The sequence below is a fragment of the Pan paniscus genome, chromosome 9 (assembly GCF_029289425.2).
Source record: "Pan paniscus chromosome 9, NHGRI_mPanPan1-v2.0_pri, whole genome shotgun sequence".
NCBI lineage: Eukaryota > Metazoa > Chordata > Mammalia > Primates > Hominidae > Pan > Pan paniscus.
The window spans coordinates 6338545-6358043 of record NC_073258.2 but is presented as its reverse complement, the minus strand read 5'-3'; the positions used below and the strand labels follow the sequence as shown (position 1 = coordinate 6358043).

The following is a 19499-nucleotide window of genomic DNA, read 5'->3' as shown; positions in this document are numbered from 1 at the left end:
CCTACCTACATAACCACAATTCCAAAACAAGCTTTACTCTAGGCTTTCCTTTTTTTTTTTTTGAGAGGGAGTCTCGCTCTGTCGCCCAGGCTGGAGGGCAGTGGCACCATCTCGGCTCACTGCAACCTCTGCCTCCCAGGTTCAAGTGATTCTCCTGCCTCCCAAGTAGCTGGGATTACAGGCGCCCACCACGAGGCCCGGCTAATTTTTGCATTTTTAGTAGAGACGGGGTTTCACCATGTTGGCCAGGCTGGTCTTGAACTCCTGACCTCAGGTGATCCGCCCACCTCAGCCTCCCAAAGTGCTGGGATTATAGGCGTGAGCCACCGCGCCTGGCCTAGGCTTTTCCACTAATGAATAAAACAATTTACTCAAGGAAATATCTGATGTTAAATGTTAATATCAAATTTTCCTCTTTACTCACATTCATAGTTCTCTGAAAAGTGAGAACTCACAGGACAGAACCAAAATTAAGGAAAAAAAAATGTTTTAAGCAATGAATTCAAATTTTATATTGAAGGGCATAGCCAGAATACCAAAGTATATCAGGTGAATGAAGGTCCAGGGATAAGAGAGAAAGGGAAAGAAACACATGAAACAAGGAACCCAAGATAAAAACCATATTTACTTACAGGATCAACAAAATCCATATTAAGTCCATAACAAAGCTTCTGGATTCGAGATGTAATTTTGTCAAACATGACTCGTTCTTGGCGGCCATCTAAAGAATCAAATGATGTTAGCAATTATTAAATTCATGTTAGCAATTATTAAGACTACAATGTCAAAGAATCAAATGTAATTAACATGTAAATTGACCAACATGAAGTGCTATTTCACAGAAAAGACTGAGGCCCCCTCAAAAGATTCATGAAGAGATTGTCTTCTCTGATGTCACCTTCAAAGAGTATGAATTCTGTACAGACAGACATTTACAGATAATTTCCTAAATTTTTCCCCCATCCCACATGGCAGCCAAAATTACCCTTTAAAAGTTAAACTCAGAATCATATCATTACCTCCTTCAAAACTCCTAATAGTGGCTTATGATCTCCAGAATAAAAGTCAAAATTGTTAAAACAATCCACGGGCCAGGCCTAGTGGCTCACACCTGTAATCCCAGCACTTTGGGAGGCCAAGGGAGCCGGGGGTGGATCACTGGAGGTCAGGAGTTCGAGATCAGCCTGATCAATACGGTGACACCCCGTCTCTACTAAAAATATAAAAAATTAGCTGGGCATGGTGGCAGGGGCCTATAATCCCAGCTATTCAGGAGGCTAAGGCAGGAGAATTGCTTGAACCCAGGAGGCGGAGGCTGCAGTGAGCTGAGATCACGCCATTGCATTCCAGCCTGGACAACAAGAATGAAACTCCATCTAAAAAAAAAAAAAAAAAAAAAATCCACAGAATCCTATACAACTTGTCCTGTGCACCCACTTCCCAATTTCACCTCCAACTCTCCCACCTTCCTACCTATTGTACCTTGACAACTTGGCCTTCTTGCTATATATCTCCTTTAGGTCTTTTGCTCAATGTCATCACCTTCTCAATGTGGCTTTCCCTGATGATTCCATTTTAAATTGCAATGCCCCAAATAGGACCCTTGCTCTTCTTATCCCCCTTCACCTTCTGTGCTTTTTCTCCACTGCACTTACCCCATCTGACATACTATATATTTTACCTAATATTTTTCATGATTTTGGACTTAGATTATATCTTTGTCCTTCTACACAAAAAAGTCTTACTACTCTTAGTTTAACCTCAAATAGTAGCTCATCCGACCTTTATTTATTCTTACCAGGAATAGTGAATATATCCAACCACCAAACAGCCTTAACCTTAGACAAGCCACAAAACACAATCAGTCATTTCACAGATCTTCATTTGTAGAAAGGGGTTAATTATTATATCTATTTTACTTGCCTCATCAGTTTACTGTGACAATAAAATTAGATAAGGTAAAAAGTGCTTTTGTTGTAACAACTTTGGCATAGTTACAACTATACCTCATTATAAAATAAAGCTGCTCCTATGGGGGAAAAAAAATCACAGTATGTGATACACAATAGGCACTCAATAAATGTTAGTGTCTCACACTGATTTAGTTTTTGTCTCTTTTGTGCACCTACAATCCATTGTAACTATAGGCTGAGTATCCTTAATCCAAAATTCCAAAATCCAAAACACTCCAAAATCCAAAACTTTTTCAATGCCAACACAATGTTCAAAGAAAATGCTCCTTGGACCATTTCAGATTTTGGATTTTCTGATTAGGGATGCCCAACCAGTAAGTATAATGCGAATATTCCAAAATCTGAAACAAATCCAAAATCTGAAACACTTCTGGGCCCAAGCATTTTGAATAAGGGATACTCAACCTGAAGTAACCAATAAGAAACATGTTAAATATGTTTACATTTATTTGGCCCTCTGATTCACATCTGTATTCTCAAATTTAGTGCCTAGAACAAGGCAAGTTCTCAAACATTTGATGAAGAATAAGTGAACAATAAGACATCACTATTAACCCATTATCACTAGAACAAGTTGCTTTTTCTTCTACACTGATATCTTAGCCCCTCTCTTTCTGATCACCATAGTGATAATGTTCTCATCAGGCTCACATCTGCAGCATTTAACTCTGAAATGGGGTAAATTAACTGGCTGGCACTGGGACTGAAATCTCAGTGCTCTAGCAATTGGATAACTAAGCAGGCAGGTAACCACAAAGCAACATTAGCGTTCTGCAATTATACATGCAGTTGGGGGGAAAAGCAACTTAGCAAAAAGAAAATTCTACAACTGCCAGAAGTTCTGAAGTCAATCAGGAAACTGACAAAAAAAAAAAAAGTGCATTGGTAATTAATCTTAACTCACACTTGAAAATAGGAGGCAGACTAAAGATCTAAAGGTCCAATGACACACAGTTCTCTATTCTGTCATTCCACTTGGTTAGTTTTTCAAGCCAGATGTTGATTTTATCACATCACCAATCCCTGCTTCTCACTGCCTACATTATCCTCTTCTCTCAAGCAAAGCCTTTCTTAGTTTGGCCCCAGGTCTCTCCAACTGTTCCCTGTGAAATATAAGTCCCAAGAGGGCTTCCCATTCCCATATCCACATCATTGCTTATACCTTACTCTGCCTAAAGGTTCCTCTTCCACCTTTCCATACATCTAACTCCTACTCACCCTCCAAATCTCACACCTCCATAAAACCTGCCTCAACCACTTTTAACTCACACTGACTTCTTCCTCTTTTAAAATCCTCTAGCCAGCAGGGCATGGTGGCTCAGCCTGTATTCCTAGCACTTTAGGAGGCCAAAGCAGGTGGATCACCTGAGGTCAGGAGTTCGAGACCAGTCTAGCCAATATGGTGAAACTCCATCTCTACTAAAAATACAAAAAAAAAAAATTAGCTGGGTATGCTGTAATCCCAGCTACTCGGGAGGCTGAGGCAGAATTGCCTGAACCCGGGAAGCAGAGGTTGCAGTAAGCCAAGATCACACCACTGCACTCCAGCCTGGGCAACAGAGCAAGACTCCGTCTCAAAAAATAAAAAATAAAATTAAAAAATCCTCTAGCATACTAGTGTGATTTCCTCTCGGCTATAAACTGTCTTTCATTCTTCTCTCTTCAGGAAGACTTCCTAATCCTGTAAGACCAAGGATGCGTGCCTTTTCCACAAGATACAAACTTTCTAATTCCCTCTGCCAAGAATGTTCAGGCCGCAGATCTCACATTACTAGCTCTTAATACTACTTAGGGTTCAGCTCAAATGTTGGCTTCTCAGAGAAGCCTTTCCTGGCTACCCAATCCAAGGTTATTTTCTCATTCATCTTTATCACATGATCCTGTTTTACTATCATCTCATTAATCGGTATCTGAAATTAACTGATTATTATGTTTACTTCTTATTTCTTATATACACTTACCACTCCCACCCACACCAAGATGTCAACTCAATGAGAAATGTAATTTAGCTTTGTTCACTGCAGAATCTCTAATGCCTACAACGGTTCCTAGCACAAAGAGGTGCTGAATAAATGCTTTATGAATAACTGAATGAATGGCCTCTACTGCCTATACTTTACCTATCAGAGTATTTATCATATTTTATCATATTACTTCTTTATTTGTCTATCTTTCTCAATTGATTGTAGGATCTTTGGAAGCTGGAACCATGTCTGCCTACTCATCACTGCAATCCCGGTGCACAGCACAGTATCCACACAGAGTTGTAAAATAATATAGCAGGCTGTGAATGGAATAGGAAGGAAGGAAGGAAGGAAGGAAGGAAGGAATGAGGAAGGGACGGAGGGAGGGGAAGGGGAGGGAGGGAGGAGGGCAGGAAAGGAGGGAGGGAGAAAGGAAGGAAGGAAGCAAGGAGGGAGGGAAGGAAGGGAGGGAGGAAGAAAGGGAGGAAGGGAGGGAGGGAGGGAGGGATAGGAAAAGAATCTGGAATAAAAGAAAGATTAGAATGCAAATGGATGCTTTCAAAGACATTATTTCGTAAACTTTTGTATCATTTTATGTGTATCCACATATATACACATGTCTGTAAAATGTTTTTTTTTTACTGTGAGTAACAATCCAAAGTTTTGAAAATACTACACTAAATTCCAAAACAGTTTACAACTCAGTTAGCTACTTTGTCATTTACTGCAATGGTTCTCAATGTTTATTTTTTTAACCATAATCTCCTTGAGGAATGATACTCTCCCATTAGGAAAAATAGCTCAAGATAGCAGATGAAAAAAACTCATCTACTATTCTCTTCTATCTAATAATTTTCATATGGATTGTTCCTAAATCCCTAACAATTTTAAGTTCTTTGAAGACAGAGCTGCCTTCTCCATTACTGCCCTCACAGTGTTTAGCAAGACATTAGCACATTCAGTAGGTACTTCAAAGTCAACTTCCAGTTGCCCTTGTTATTAAAAATAACAAAAACTAGCCGGGCGTGGTGGCGCACATCTGTAGTCCCAGCTACTGAGGAGGCTGAGGCAGGAGAATCTCTTGAACCCAGGAGGCAGGCACTGCAGTGAGCTGAGATCACACCACTGCACTCCAGCCTGGATGACAGAGCAAGACCCCATCTCAAAAAAAATTAACAAAAACTGTAGGAGTTAGTCTGCTATTCCACTGACATGCCAAAAATAAGGGGGTACAAAAAAAGTCCAGAAAACCAAAAACCCTATGCATATTAAAAAACATTATAATATAGAAACATAGAAATATTAAAAAAAAAAGAAACAAATCTAAGTACATGTTGTATATTAAGTCTTGCTGAATGCTACAATGGCAGAATCTACAGCATGAACCATCTGGATCAAATTGTGCTCTATGAAGGAATGAGAAACAAAATAAGCTCTGCTTTTTAGAGCTAGTTATAGCTAGCACTTTGTGGTTTTTTTTTTTTTTTTTTTTTTGAGACAGTGTCACTCTGTCGCCTAGACTGGAGTGCAATGGCACGATTTCAGCAACCTCTGCTTCCCACGCTCAAGCGATTCTCCTGCCTCAGCCTCCTGAGTAGCTGGGGTTACAGGCGCAAACCACTATCGTCCGGCTAACTTTTGTGTTTTTAGTAGAGACGGGGTTCCACCATGTTGGTACGGCTGGTCTCAAACTCCACACCTCAAATGATCCACCCGCCTCAGCCTCCCAAAGTGCTGGGATTACAGGCGTAAGCCACCATGCCCAGCCACGCCAGGCCAAGGTAGCACTTTTTAAACAAAAGTATTTAGAAGTAGACTCTAAAGGTTCAAAATTCAACACAGGGTTGAATTTTACCCATTCTGGTCATCTAAGTCCATACATTTTCAATTCATCTTTGTTACTGACTTATCATAGACCATCCTAAACATCTCTCCCATATCTAAAGATTTAAAAAATAGATGCTCAAGCCAGGTGCGGTGGCTCCCAGCACTGTAATCCAGGCAGTTTGGGAGGCTGAAGTGGGAAGACTGCTTGAGCCCAGGAGTTCAAGACCAGCCTGGGCAACATAGCAAGACTCCTTCTCTAAAAAAATACAAATAAATAATAATGTAAAAAAATAAAAATACAAAAATAGATGCTCAGCTCTCACTCTTATGAATGGATCAATAAAAGTGCACTATGTTATTTTGCTCTTTGGTCAGCTAAAATGTGAGCTAGGAAAATCCACAGAATGATGTTCTCAAGATACCGAAAACAAGAAGGGCCACTACTGTCCACCTTTCCAACTCTTGTCTATAGTTAAACCAATCTGGACATTGGCTGTAGTTAAACCAAATCAACTACCTGCTTATTCACAGCATTCATCGTGTCCTACATTTTGATACAATTATTTTCATTCATTCTTTAAGAATCTGTTCATGTCAGGTCCTGTGCCAAACGTGAACAGAAAAGTCTCCATCTTGCTTGTATTCCCAGCACTTTGGGAAGCCAGGGAAGGGAGGATGGCTTGAGGCCAGGAATTCAAGGCCAGACTGGGAAACACAGCAAGACTCCTTTACTACCAGAAATTTTTAAAAATTAGCCACTCATGGTGGTGCATGCCTATAGTCCTAGCTACTTGAGAGGCTGAGGCAAGAGCATCGCTTGAGCCCAGGACTTCAAGGTTACAGTAAGCTATGATTACACCACTGCACTCCATCCTGGGTGACAGAGCAAGACTGTCTCAAACAAGTCTCCATCTTTGAAATGTTCACAGCCTAGAGGACAAAATAGAAACAACCAGTCGATTAACCAGTATTTACTAAGTGCCTACAATTTTGAAGTAATTGTATTGCTTTAACAAAGGTAAGTAGGTTCAACTCAAAACTTGTTCATACATATCTCATGTGGTTGTTACAAGTCTGTCGCTCTTGTTTTTCCAACCCGATGAAGCCTATTCCCAAGGCAGGGACTGTCTCCTCCTACAATCTCACAAAGCCAAGCAAAGGGCTGGGCACAAAGCGGGGACTTGGCAAGTCTAATGAAAAAGAACTGTTGAGAAAGAATACAAGTTCCTGACTCTTCCCAGGCCCCATCTTGTCAGAAGATGTCTCAGCCACCCTTCTCTGATTCAGTATCTCTTCCCATGAAGGGAAAGGAACTCGAGGGTGCTGTCTGTCTGGGATCTGTTTTTCCCACCCCACACTCCTATCCTCACCCCACAAAAGAGATCAGTAAACTGACAAGTGCCTACGTAGGGTAAAGAGGCCCCCTCCTTCTTTCCTAGCTGCCCCCCGACCCTGTGCCTACGACAGCTCACCAACCCCACGGTTTTCAAATCAAACTGTATTGTCACCTATGGGTGACTTTGGGTCAGTCGGCGAAACCTCGCTCTGAGCGTCAGTTTCCTCATCTGTAATAAGCTAATCATCTCTCTCTCAGAGGCTTGCAGGGAGGAATAAAACAGTGCCTGGAAAGTGCTCGGCGTACGCAGTCGCTACTCGATACAGGGTACGTGTTATCCTTTTGAAAGGCGGCAGGATGACAAAGCCGAGGGGGCGCAGCCTGAAGGCCCGAAGGAGGTTCGGGGCAGGCTGACTGAAGACAGAAGGCCGAGCGGGCTGACAGGGCGGAAGGCCGCGGCGGGAAAGGCGGGAAAGGCGGGAAGCAGCGAAGGCGGGCGGGCGGGCTGGGCATCAGCTCCGGCGGCGGCAGCCCGCATCCCCTCACCTTCCTTCTCGCCCACCTCGTCCCCCCCTCACCTCGCTTGATCACATGCATCGCAGCTAGTGGCTGAGGCTCTGAAGGATCCAAGACTGGACTGCGGCTCTAAAGCGCCGGCGGGATCGAGAAGGTGACAGAGTGGGAAGGGTTAGGTTCCCGGCGCGGCTCAGGGGCAAGAACTGGAGTTGGAGCCAGACAGCACTTTCTTCAGAGCAGAGGCGCAACAATCCAAATCCCCTTCCCGCGCCCGCCACCCGTGACGCACAAAGGGGCGCGACGGGGTTCGAATGACGTTACTCGACGCTGCGGCGCACGCCCGGGGTAGGCTTCACAGACTAAGACAGGCGACGTGTAGCCGCCATGTTGAGTCTGGGCAAGACCCAGAAGACTACGCCTCTCCCATGGGCCCCATTGGATATGGACACGCCCGGCGGAAATGCTGCTCTCCTGCTGCCATGTTTTGTGTGGGCAAGCCGAGTTCGGGACCCTTGGGGCCCTGGCGTAGCACCTACAGCCCGCTGGGTCAGGCGCCGCCCTCTCGCCTGCGCGTCTCCGCCGGAGGAAAGGCGGTTAATTTATTTTTGAAATAACAAAACCTAACCGGCTGGAACGTTTTTCTTGCTCTGACATTTATTATAAGAATCCTAACACTGCCGTCCGCTGTGGGCTCCAGCCCAGGCTCCACAGCCGTGGGCAGCTTGGAGCCCCAGGGCTTTTAGATCGGCCAGAGGACTGACACTCTGGAACTGGAAGAAAACCGCGCAAGGCCAATGGCGTTTGGATTTTATCCTGACGCAAATCAGAGCCCTGAGAGAATTTTAAGCAGGGCAGGGTCAGTACCCATTTGCTTTTAGGGTTCTTCAGTGGATGGTGGCAGAGACAGGGTATTTGCCTTGTGGAGGTAGGATGGACTTGGTGACTTAAAGTGGAGAATAAGAATAGATGAGAACCCTAATATGTAAGGCTGGTGTAGAAGCTTCTGATTTGGGCTACCCAAAGCGATCTTTATGAAATTTCATCTGTGGCATCTTTTCCCTAAAGCCTTTTCGTTGGTTTCTCACTGCCCTCCAGAAGCTGCCCAGGCTCCCTGTGAAGTAATTTCAAAAATCATGGAAAGTCATAAGTGAGCCTGTAATTGCAGCATTTTGGGAGGCTAAGGCGGGAGCATCATGTGAGGCCAGGTGTTGGGATAAGCCTGGGCAACATAGTGAGACCCCATTTCTACAAAAAATAGAAAAATTAGGCCAGTGCGGTGCTTCACTCCTGTAATCCCAGCACTATGGGAGGCCAAGGCGGGCAGATCACGAGGTCAGGAGTTCGAGACCAGCCTAACCAACGTGGTGAAACCCCCCCCCCTGCTAAAAATACAAAAAGTAGCCAGGCATGGTGGCACGTGCCTGTAATCCCAGCTACTCAGGAGGCTGAGGCAGAAGAATCGCTTGAACCCTGGAGGCAGAGGTTGCAGTGAGCCAAGATCGCGCCATTGCACCCTAGCCTAGGCAAGAGAGTGAGACGCCGTCTCAAAAAAACAAAAAAAAAAAGAAAGAAAAATTAAATAGATGTGTTTTTTAAAAGTCGTAAGTGAAGTTAAAGGATAGATAGGGTCAAGTTTACCCAGACATAGGGTTTCCCAATTTAGCAAATAAAAATGTGTCCCAGATACTGCATGAGATAAAATTATACTTTAAAAACTGTTTATCTGAAATTCACATTTAACTGGTCATCCTGCATTTATCTGGTAACACTGCCCACAGAGCTTCTGGGTATGTGCATTCAAGTTTCATTTTCCCTGGGCAAAGGAAAGATTGTCTCTTTATCCCATCATGCCACAGCACAGAGAACACAATGAGAGTCAAAGCCAGCAGCGGTTAAAATCTCCTACATGCTTTATTGGACTTCAAAGAGTTTTATGAAATAACACAGAAAACCCCATTTGAGGGTGTCCAGGGAGTACAAGACAGTCTGCAGCCTGGCACCCTCCTAAGACCAGCCCCAGGTGTACCCACCCCAGGCCCAAAATAGGATCCCAGGATAAAGGTATGGCAGGGAGTGGGGCAGAGGAAAAATACCTTTACAGCCATAGCAAAAACAGGTAAGGGAGAGAGTTGTCTAGAGGGTGGGAAGGGTGGGGGAAAGTGGTCACACAGCCGCCTTCACCTATACCATCTTCCTTAGCCACCCCTTCCCCAAACTGGTTGTGTACTTTTTGAGCCTCTGGCCAAGGCTACAAAGTAACATGAAAATGGGATCTAACAAGGGGAATATGCAGCGTAGGCACTTGGGAAATTCAGATTACTTTTTTTCCTTTTAACCTGTTTGTCTTTTGGTTCAAAAAATGACAGCATCCTTGCCCAACAACTCCAGGGCTCCATAAGAGCCCTGTATCATGGCTGTGGCCTGTGGCTCTCCTGTCCAGGGGAGCCACTTGTCCTGAGCCCTAGGAGTATTGATGCTTGGGGAGCTTTGGGGCAGCACCTCTTAGAGACAAACCCTCCTGCAGTGTGGGGGAGCAGGGGTAAGAGGGAGGCAGGTGTGGGTGGGAGTAGAGAGGAAAAGTGACTGCCTTATAACCTACAGTTCTGGCATCCACTCATGCTCCAATGAACAGAGGCCTCTTCCAACCCATCCCCAAGCCTAGCCTCTCTTTAAAAGTCTCTGGTGGGTTGTTCTCTGAGAATTGGTTTCACTCCCCCATGGATCCCTGGAGGCCTGAGTGAGATCTAGGATGAGGCTCCTTCTGACCCCCATCAATACCAAAGAACAAACTCCAAAGATTAGGCCCTAGCCCCAGTCTGGAGCAAACAGAACCACTGTGAGTGGGGTGGAACAGATCTGAGGCACACATGTCAGAAGCTACTCGTCCTATCTTCCCTGCAACTGCTAGGGGAAGTTGGGGAGTGGTGGGAGGGAGGAGCCTGAAAGCAAGAGACAGAAACAAGAAACCAAACCTCAAAACTGGGACAGCAGAGACAGAAGCTGAACCCCAGAGGTGGAGCTGGGAGCTGAGGGAACAGCAACTAAGACATGCACTGAAGTGGAGAGGGAGTGACAGCAGCAGCCCATGGTTGGGAGGGAGGCAGGGCAGGCAGGCCATGGTGGTCAGTTAATAAATAATAATGAAGGACCCAAGGATGAGGGGGCAGGTATGTACAGTGCCCAGACCCCTGGACCAGCCCTTCCCATGCCCCACTCTTGGGGCCAGTTATCTTGAAGGAAGGGAGGGAAGGAGAGACAGAACACCCAGGGAAGGACAAGCTGTCCCTTTACCGCCACCCCATCCTGCCTACTTCTTAAGAGGCTTCTTAAAGATTTTGAGGGGAAACTTCTTCCGGCCTGGGCTGGAGTCTGTTTCCTCGCCAATAGAGCCATTATCCTCCTCAGCCACAGCCTTCTTGCCAGCCAGGTGGGGAATGCGTGTGTTTCGGCTGGCTTGCAGGGCTCGGCTGTCCCCAACTGGAGATGGCGTGTCTGGGTCTGGGGAGCTGGGGCTGTGAGAACGGGAAGAATCCAAATGTGGAGAGCCACCAGGTGGGGCTGAGGGGCTCAGCTCCATCAGGCTGTGGGCCTTGTCCAGCCCATGGTTCAGCGCCAGTAATGCCTTCTTGGCCAGGGCAGGGCTGTCAGGCAGTTTCTCCACCAGAGACCCTGGGTGGACCCCCTCGATCAGCCGGTGGCTGCCATTGGAAGTCATGGCATTGAGAGCCTCGTCTGCAGCACGGCTCATCTGAGGAGGTTTGGGGGCCACACGCTGGCGGTCACTCATGTGGAGGGAGGACTCCGAATCGGAATGGGTCAAATCCCTGCAAGACATGGGGCAGAGAGGAAGAAAGGGACATATATTGGATGAGGTGATAGGGGAAAGGCGAAGAGGAGAGAGGGACAACACGAGAAGACAAGGACAGGGTAGGAAAATGGGGATAGAGCGGCAGGAGAGAGAAATAGGATGAACAGGCAGGTGGGAAGGAGAGAGGAAAGAGGAATAGACAGAAGTTGAGCAGCCATAAGTATAGGATAAGAGAGGAGGCAGGAGGAGGGAATGAGGATAGATTGGAAAAGAGACAGGAAAAGGAGAGTAGAATTGTAGAGGAAGAAAAGCAAAAGGATAAGCAGGTAGAAACAAGGGCCAAGAGAGAAAGACAAGAAAGGGAAAAGTGATAGGGAAGAAACAGACAAGAAACAAAAACAAATGTCATCATACCATCATCTGTCTGGCAAATGGTTTTCCAATACCTGGGCCCCACCAGTGGTGAATGCTCTGGCTCTGAACTGGTGCAACCATAGGCTTAAATTCCACAGGCGGCATCCTCAATAAAATCTCTGCCTTCTCACAGCTGGCTATATTTCCTGGGACTCAAGCTAACACAGAACCTACAGCCTGCTCCGAGTCACCATTTTCCATGCCTTCCTCCCCCACTTACTCCTGTCACACCTTAGGATATTATCCAGTCTGGGCCAGGCCCCAAGGAACAGGGCACATGCAGTCAGTGGACCTGACCCAGGCTGGAGATGAGAAGGTTAGAACAGCCTTGCAAATAATCCTTCACCCACCCCAGAAGGCCAGGATGCTGCCTCTTCTAACCATCTCATAGGATTCAAAGGAGGTCATAGATAGGTATTGCAGAGTTCAAACCAAAGTCTGTGGTGCGGCAGGAAGGGTGGGGTCTCTTTCAGAACTCTGCTGACGGAGAATGTAGGGAGGCATAGAAAGACAGGATGTTGGCCTTTAAAGAGCAATGGTTCAGAAGAGGTCTGGACTCCTGTGTGATCTTGGACAAGTCAAGTCATCTAAACTTGCTAGTCCTTAACTTTGGCCCAATGAAGATAATACCAATTCAATTTATCTTACAAGACTGTTTGGAGGATCAAATATGCTGGCAAAGCACTTGGAAATGTAGAAATTATTGTGGGAATGAAGATGATGAGGCCTGCCAAGCTGAAAGGCCTATGTATGGGCCGGTCGCAAGAGGCTTCTTTGCAAGGCTGAGTTATGGAGACATGCCACCACACACTGGACATGCACACACACAGGCTAGTCTAGGAACTTGAGACCCTTTAAGGAGCTGGTGGTTGCTAAGACCATGAATCAATTCCAGATGCCACTCCTCCTGCTCTACAGACAAAAAGGTAGATATGGAGGTGCTCTCTCTGCCAATCCTGAATCCTCCTTCTGCCTTCCTAGAGGCCTGAGAACCTCAGCAAAAGCAGAGGAGAGAGCTAAGGGAAATGTTTAAACGTCTGCTAGCCAAAGGGGAAGAGTCATGAATGGAAAAGGAGACCACCATAGGACCTAGAAAGAAAGAGGCTGAGGGTCAGAAGTTAGGAAGGGTACCAGGCCCCTGAAACAGGCAAAAGCAGGGGGTTGGCTCATAGCTATTGTAGATTTAATTCTCAGTTGGAAGCAAATAACTAAGTAGCCACCCCATGGGCCAGTACCTTCCTGGACTCAGCAGGCAGCAGAAAACAATTCCAACTCAGCTTCCATTCTACAAATACTGTTTTAGCCACATATTCTAGTATTTACAAATATTCAGTCTCATATTTGGTTTCATATGTCTGACACTGTCCTTGCTTCTAAACTTGTCCTTGTCTCTCTAAGCCCCAAGATGATCCTCTCCATATCTTGCCTTCTCGAAACACTATTATAAACCAATGAGCAAGGTGCCGAGGAAGTTCTGGGAAGCAATCACACTGAGAAAAAGGGTCCTCTAAGCTGAGGAAGTGAAGATTCTGGGATCCTACCCTCTCGAACACCAAGGAGGAGAAATCAGGAGGTTAGGGCCCCCCCAGCCTCACTTCTCCTGGACCAGACCCCTATTTCATCTGGATTCCTATCCATCTTTTTATTTATTTATTTATTGACAGGGTCTTGCTCTGTTGCCCAGGCTGGAGTGCAATGGCGCGATCTCGGCTCACTGCAGCCTTGACCTCCCAGGCTCGAGTGATCCTCCTATGTAGCTGGGACCACAGGCACGTGCCACCATGCCCAACTAAATTTTTGATTTTTTTTTTTGTAGAGACAGGGTCTCACTTTGTTTCCCAGGCTGGTCTCAAACTCCTGGGCTTAAGCAGTCCTCCGCTCTCGGCCTCCCAAAGTGCTAGGATTACAGGTGTGAGCCACTGGACCCAGCCTGATTCCTGTCCTTCTATGCCTCTCTCATCAACTAAAAGTTGGGACTGCCAAAGCAAGATAAGAACCTGGGAGGAAGCCTAGGGAGATATAGGAGGGAAAAGGCCCAGTGAGGCAGGCTCACCTTCCCTCCCTGAATCACTGAGAACAATCAGGCCAGAGGTCCCTCCCCAAAGGCTGGGCTGCCTCGGACTCCCATCCCAAGCTACTGACCTTACTAGAGAGCCTGTTTGCCTTTAGAGATGATCCTCTGGTGCGTGGTGCAAAAGAAAATTAAGTAGTGAACAGGCCAGGTGGATACAGGTACCTCTCCGCCCTTCCTCCCCACTGCCCTCAGCTTAAACCTTGGAGCATGGAATTCACAGCATCCCTTAGTGTCCCCAACCCAATTTGATCCTCTCCATCTGTATTGGAAGGAGCAGTCTCCCTTCCTAGGCTTTTGGATGAAAATGAGAATGAGAATGGATATGAGTGGCTCTGCTGAGTAATAATCCTAGTAAGGGCAATCCCTTTGTGCAAGAGAAAGGAACAGCCCTCAAGCATAACTATCCAGAGGCTTAAGGGGCAGAGCTGAATAAATGGGTATCCAGAGTGAGATAGAACTAAAAAAAAGCAACAGAGTAAGCAGACTGCAGCCCAGAGGCCAGGACTGGGCTGTGGTCACCATTTCAGAGATGAGAAGTACTTCCAGAGGGGAAGGACTTTCTGAAGGTCTCCTAAGCTTGTTCCAGGCAAGGTCAAGGCTACTACCTCTGATTCTAGTCTACCATCTTGGGTATTAGCAAGAAAAGTCTCTGCAGCTGCCAGACAAAGCTGTGGAAGAAAAACCTTTCACCAATTATTTTCCAGTATACTTTTTGAGACCTTGTGAAAAGACAAAAATATCCAACGGAGTATTCTGGAATGGAAAGCCAAGTTCTAATCTGTGCTCTGCTCTCAACTAGCTGTGAGACCTGGAGGGAATTACTTACTCTTTTAGAACCTTAACTTACTGTTCTTAAAATGTGTATTTTAATTCCTGCCCCACCTATAAACTCTTCTTGTCCAAAACCCCAAAGCCTATGTCCGCTATCTTGGTTCCCGAATTCCACGAAGGACGTTATGTCCATTCAGTCACTCAAGCTATAAACCTGAGTGTCATACTAGATCCTCCCTTTCCTTCACCACTGTAGCCAGTTACCAAATTTATCATGTCTTTTTATCCCAAGTCCTCATTACCTCCCCTAGTGGTCTACTGGAATGTTTTCCAAATTCCTGTAGTCTTCCGCTTCCTTCCTTCACACAGCCACTAAAATGTTATTTCTAAAATGCAAATGTGACTGATTCACTTTCTCTTAGAAACCCTTTTGTAGTTCTCCATCTCCTAACGGGTAGAGGCCAAAACCCTTCCCTTTCGGAGCCTTCGTCATTCTAGCCTCACCTGTTTCTCCTTCCCACCAACACATATCCAGTGTTCTAACCACAAATATATTGTATTCTCTGGAATCTCCATGTCTCTGCATACAGTGTTTCCTCTGCCTAGAATACTCTTTCTCCTTTCCCTTCACACAGGTTGTTAGCACACATTCATCTCTTTGGTGAAGCATTCCACCCAGGTACACACTGTTAGTCACTCCTTCCTCAACACCCCCATAGCACTTAATAAGTTTTTCCATAATTATTTATGTATCTCTCTCAGACAAGATTGTAGTTCTTGATGGCTGGGATTGTATCTTACCACCAGTGAACCCCTATGCCCGGCAGAGCCTGGCACAGAGTAGGCATTAGTAAATGTTTGTTGAAGGAGTAAAGGAAGTGAGGGCCCAAGTGAGATAACTAATGTGAAAGTGCATAGTTTAGGCAAAAGTGCTATAGGGTCATGAGGGAAGAAAGTCGTTACTCATTTTTAGAGTCAGCAAACCCCAAACACAGAAGGGGAGAAAGTAGGCTGACCTTAAAAAGGAATCCCAGAGCTGGGAACAAACAGGATAAGAAGATTCCCCACTGCACACACCCCCAGAGTTGATCAAGCAGCAGCTGGCAGGCAGAAACCAAGGTAAAAGCAGCAGAAAGGGAAGGAAGGGAAGAAAGAAAAGAGAGACAGCTGATACCCCAAGCTCTCTGAATGCCCAGGCATCACAGCGGTGCTGTCAGAAGGGGGTGTGTCAGGGTAGGGCTCCATCTGGAGGAAATAGGAAGTGCTGTGGTGGTAATAAACAGGGTGGACATGGACGGTGGTGAAGGTGGTGGTGGTGGTGGTGGTGGTAGTGGTGATGGTGGTGATAGAAGAGGAGCAAGAAGCAGCAGCAGAGGCAGATGGAGAGCTGGTCCCGTAGCCTTCAGAACTGAAAGACTGTCCAGATGAAAGGCTGCGCATTCGCCGCAGAGATACCCGGCTTGTCAAGAAGTGGCCAGCCTCGCCCTCTACCAACCTCTGAGATCCCAGGCCATGCTGTGGCTCCGTCAGGCGCTGCCGAACACTGCTCTGCAGGCTAGGGGCTGCAAGGAGAATAAAGAAAGTGTCAGGAGGGGCCAGCCCACTTTGGGCTGGCAGGTAAGGAGGTGCCCATGAATAAATGCTTGCTGGAGACCACCCTGGGCCTCTAATGCCAATCTGGAGAATGGTGCACCTCCTCCCAGAAACCTCCCACCAGGGGTCCTAAAAGGATGGGAAATTGAAGATGAAGTGCCCAGGTCAGTTTTAGTGGCAATTCCAATAGAAGGAGAACTATGGGCAATATCACTATAAAGGGAAGTGGCAAGGCAGTTAGTGGGTAGACACAAGCAAGGAAGGGTAGGATAGGGGCTTGGGATAAGGTCCGGGAGAGCACTAAGAACCAGCCTTTTCAGAAAGCCAACCTCAGGAAATAATTCACAGCGTAGACAAGGACTTATACATAAACATGTTCATCATTATTAATAATTAAATGAGAAGTAAACATAATTGTTTACTTTTTATTAATAGCTGTATGAAAGTAAACATAAATAATGAACAATGGGAAAATGATAACATATCCAGTTTCTGGGAGACTATAGAGCTATTAAAAATGATGCTTATAAAAAGACTTGAAGAAAATGGAAAAATGCCTATTAAAATGTTCACAGGGGAAAAAGGATACAGAATTATAGGTACTAGCCTTGAGCTTTGGAATACCAAACACTAGAGGTTGAAACCAGGACTTTCACTTCTAGCTGTGACCTTGAGCAGCTGACTTCCCCATTTTAATTCCTAATTTCTAAAATCCTGCAGGGTTCTTCTGAGACTTCACAATAATGTCTTTAAGGCACCTGAAACAGGTCATGGCATTCAATAAGTGGCAGTGGCTATCATCTTAACCACATAAAAAATTTCACAGAAAAGAGTGATAGAGAAGGTGCTCAAATATGGTGGGACTATGGATGCTTTTTATGCGAATGTTCACTCTTTTTCGCTTTCCAATAAGCACATAAACAACAAAGAACCAGCTCTTGGATCAGGCTGCAAATCGGGGTCCTGGAGATAATGGCCACTATGCCCAGTGAAGGGATACATGGGCACCAAGTAACTTAGGAATATGCTAGTGCATCCCCCCTTGGGCTCACTCCCAGCTAAAAGAGAGTGCAGACCTTTATTCTTTCTCCTCTACCCTGATAGATAAGCTTCCCTGCATTCTACCTAAAGATGAGAGAAAGGGCCAGGTTACAAGGGTGAGAGAAGCCTTGGAAGGGCCACCAGGGAGACAGCATAATTCCATAGTGATGGAGAGTTCAGGAGGTAGGGCTTCTATGCTGGTAGCTTTCAAGGTATGAAAGAGAGGCTGAAGAGGATGAGGAAGTCTGGAATACGGAGGGGAAGGGGGAGAAAGAAGGGGGAAACTGGGAAGAAAAGGGAGAAACATGAAAAAGAGAAAAGAAAGGGGTCATTTGTCCTTCCCTCTTTCCCTCCCAGCCCAGATGGAAGAAGGGCTACCAGGTTATCTGCATAGCTGCGCTAAAGGGAGAAGCCTAAGCCTTCCATTACCATGGGTGTTCTCTATTCAGCTCTTGCCAAGCAAGCTGATTCTTCTCACCCCCGAACCCCTCCCTGTAGTTAGTAGGGACAGTGCTGAGGGGATAGAGGGAGCAGGCAGGGGCGTGAAGCAGGCAGGAGAAGGGACCCATCGGGTAAGAGTGTTGATTTAGTCCCAAAAGTCAGAGAAACAAAATGCCCCAAAGGGGCTCCTCAAACCGGGGTATTTCCAGAGGGACTGATCATCCGAGCCGGCGGATGTAGAGCAGAGAGAGCGGTCACTGAACCTACGCCCCATCAGCCAGGCAGCATCTAGGGTCAACAGCCAGGCCAAAAGGAGAAGAGAATCTGATTTATGAAGGGCTTCGGCCTGCCATCAATGTAATAAAGGAAGGGCTGGGGGCAGGGATTGGGTAGCTCAGAGCTAATTAAGGTCCCTCCCAGCCTGGAGAACACAGAAGCCTTCAGATCAGCAAGTCAGGATCAAGCTCTGCCTGTCAGTGATCCTGTCCTTGTTAAGCCTTTGATTAAAGGCCTAACGAGTTATCAGATTAGAAGAACAAAGAGGTTTGGCCAGGGGCAAAGTATTATTGATAAAATTACAAATAAATTCTGTCTCGAGTGGGAATCCAGCCTGATTAAAGAATCTGAAAGTAAGCCCCTAACCCAGCCCCGGCCTTCTGCCCTCCCCCTGAACTGGCAGAATATGGGCCTAGGACAATAGCTTTACCATAAGGGCTATTCTACTTACTTAAAATAGCTTCTGATCCAAAGAAAAATTCAATTGTGGGCCAGTAAGGGAAAACTCCCTTCATTCACTCAAGAATTCCAGTGTTGTTCCTTTTGGCTCTGCTCTACTCAACTCTCATCACTTGCAGGGGAGAAAAGGGAGAGGGAAGATCCAGGACAGAGGAAGAGGGGGTAGGATCCAAGAGTCCAGGTGGAAAGCCAGACATGCTTGTGCAGGAGATCCCTCCTGGGCAAGAATGCCTTTCCAGCTTAGAGGATTTAGTACTATATCGCTTTAAGGGACTATTTCTTTATAGGGCCTTTCACAAAAACACAAAAAGAAACATCATTCCATTCATCTACTTTAGCAATAAGAATAAGGAACAAAAATCAAAATAAATAAGTTCAATAAATAGAATAAATGCCATTTTTACATTGAAATTCACTAAAGGACATATTTTTTATAAAGGTAGGTAGAGTGGTAGTTAGGGACAATAAAGTGAAAAAGAAGGAAGGGAGACACACTTAGCACAATAGACCCAAAGGGGCACACAGAGCACACAACAAGGAAAGAACACCAAAAGGACAACTATAAAGAAATAACCTGAGTAAATTGTGCTTTATTGACCAAGGTCATGAGTTGAACTATCTTCCTGGGTATCTGCCCCATCTGCTGTTTAAGCACAACAGAGGCCACAGACTTCTCAACCTGTACATCAAAGGCTCCTTCCTTCATCCCCCCAAAGAGGTCACCTACACTGCATGGACAAGGGAGACACAATCTCCTCATCCATGTCATCCACGTCGTCAGTCATGATGAAGTGAGCAGGGTTGGGGCGTGTACTGCCCATCCAGCTGGGGTCTATGTTGAGGGCAGTCACCAGTGAGTGGATGCCAGGGTTGTTGACAATCTGGAAGCCACAGAGGATCTCGATCTGTTGCCAGCGGTGCAGGCGCTCCCGCAATGCTGCTGTCACCTCGCTCAGTGCTTGCCTGAAGACAGAGGAAAGAGAACTGCAGGCATGGACTTGGTGTG

General features: G+C 46.0%; 2 protein-coding genes across 9 annotated transcripts in view; both read right to left on the bottom strand.

The window, feature by feature from the left end:
* RRM1 (ribonucleotide reductase catalytic subunit M1) overlaps window positions 1-9361 on the bottom strand; it is a 44124-nt gene extending 34763 nt beyond the window's left edge. The window contains exons 1-2 of one of the 2 annotated variants that reach the window (XM_003804616.5): window positions 7679-9361; window positions 633-721 (exon numbers count right to left, since the gene is read on the bottom strand). In XM_003804616.5, coding sequence (XP_003804664.1) covers window positions 633-721; window positions 7679-7697 — 108 coding nt within the window. In that variant the 5' untranslated portion in view covers window positions 7698-9361. Of the gene's footprint in view, window positions 1-632; window positions 722-1019; window positions 1041-7678 lie in introns of those variants that run through there. The other variant, XM_034932021.3, reaches the window with a different exon arrangement.
* Window positions 9362-9508: 147 nt separating this feature from the next.
* Window positions 9509-19499, bottom strand: part of STIM1 (stromal interaction molecule 1) — a 231916-nt gene continuing 221925 nt past the window's right edge. For 2 of the 7 annotated variants that reach the window (XM_055094017.2, XM_034932011.3), the window contains 3 exons: window positions 19221-19456; window positions 15858-16245; window positions 9509-11440 (listed from right to left, as the gene is read on the bottom strand). In XM_055094017.2, the coding sequence (XP_054949992.1) occupies window positions 10924-11440; window positions 15858-16245; window positions 19221-19456 (1141 nt within the window). In that variant the 3' untranslated portion in view covers window positions 9509-10923. Of the gene's footprint in view, window positions 11441-13980; window positions 14018-15857; window positions 16246-17953; window positions 18047-19220; window positions 19457-19499 lie in introns of all 7 variants that reach the window. The other 5 variants (XM_055094019.2, XM_008961916.4, XM_063608068.1 and 2 more) reach the window with 4 other exon arrangements.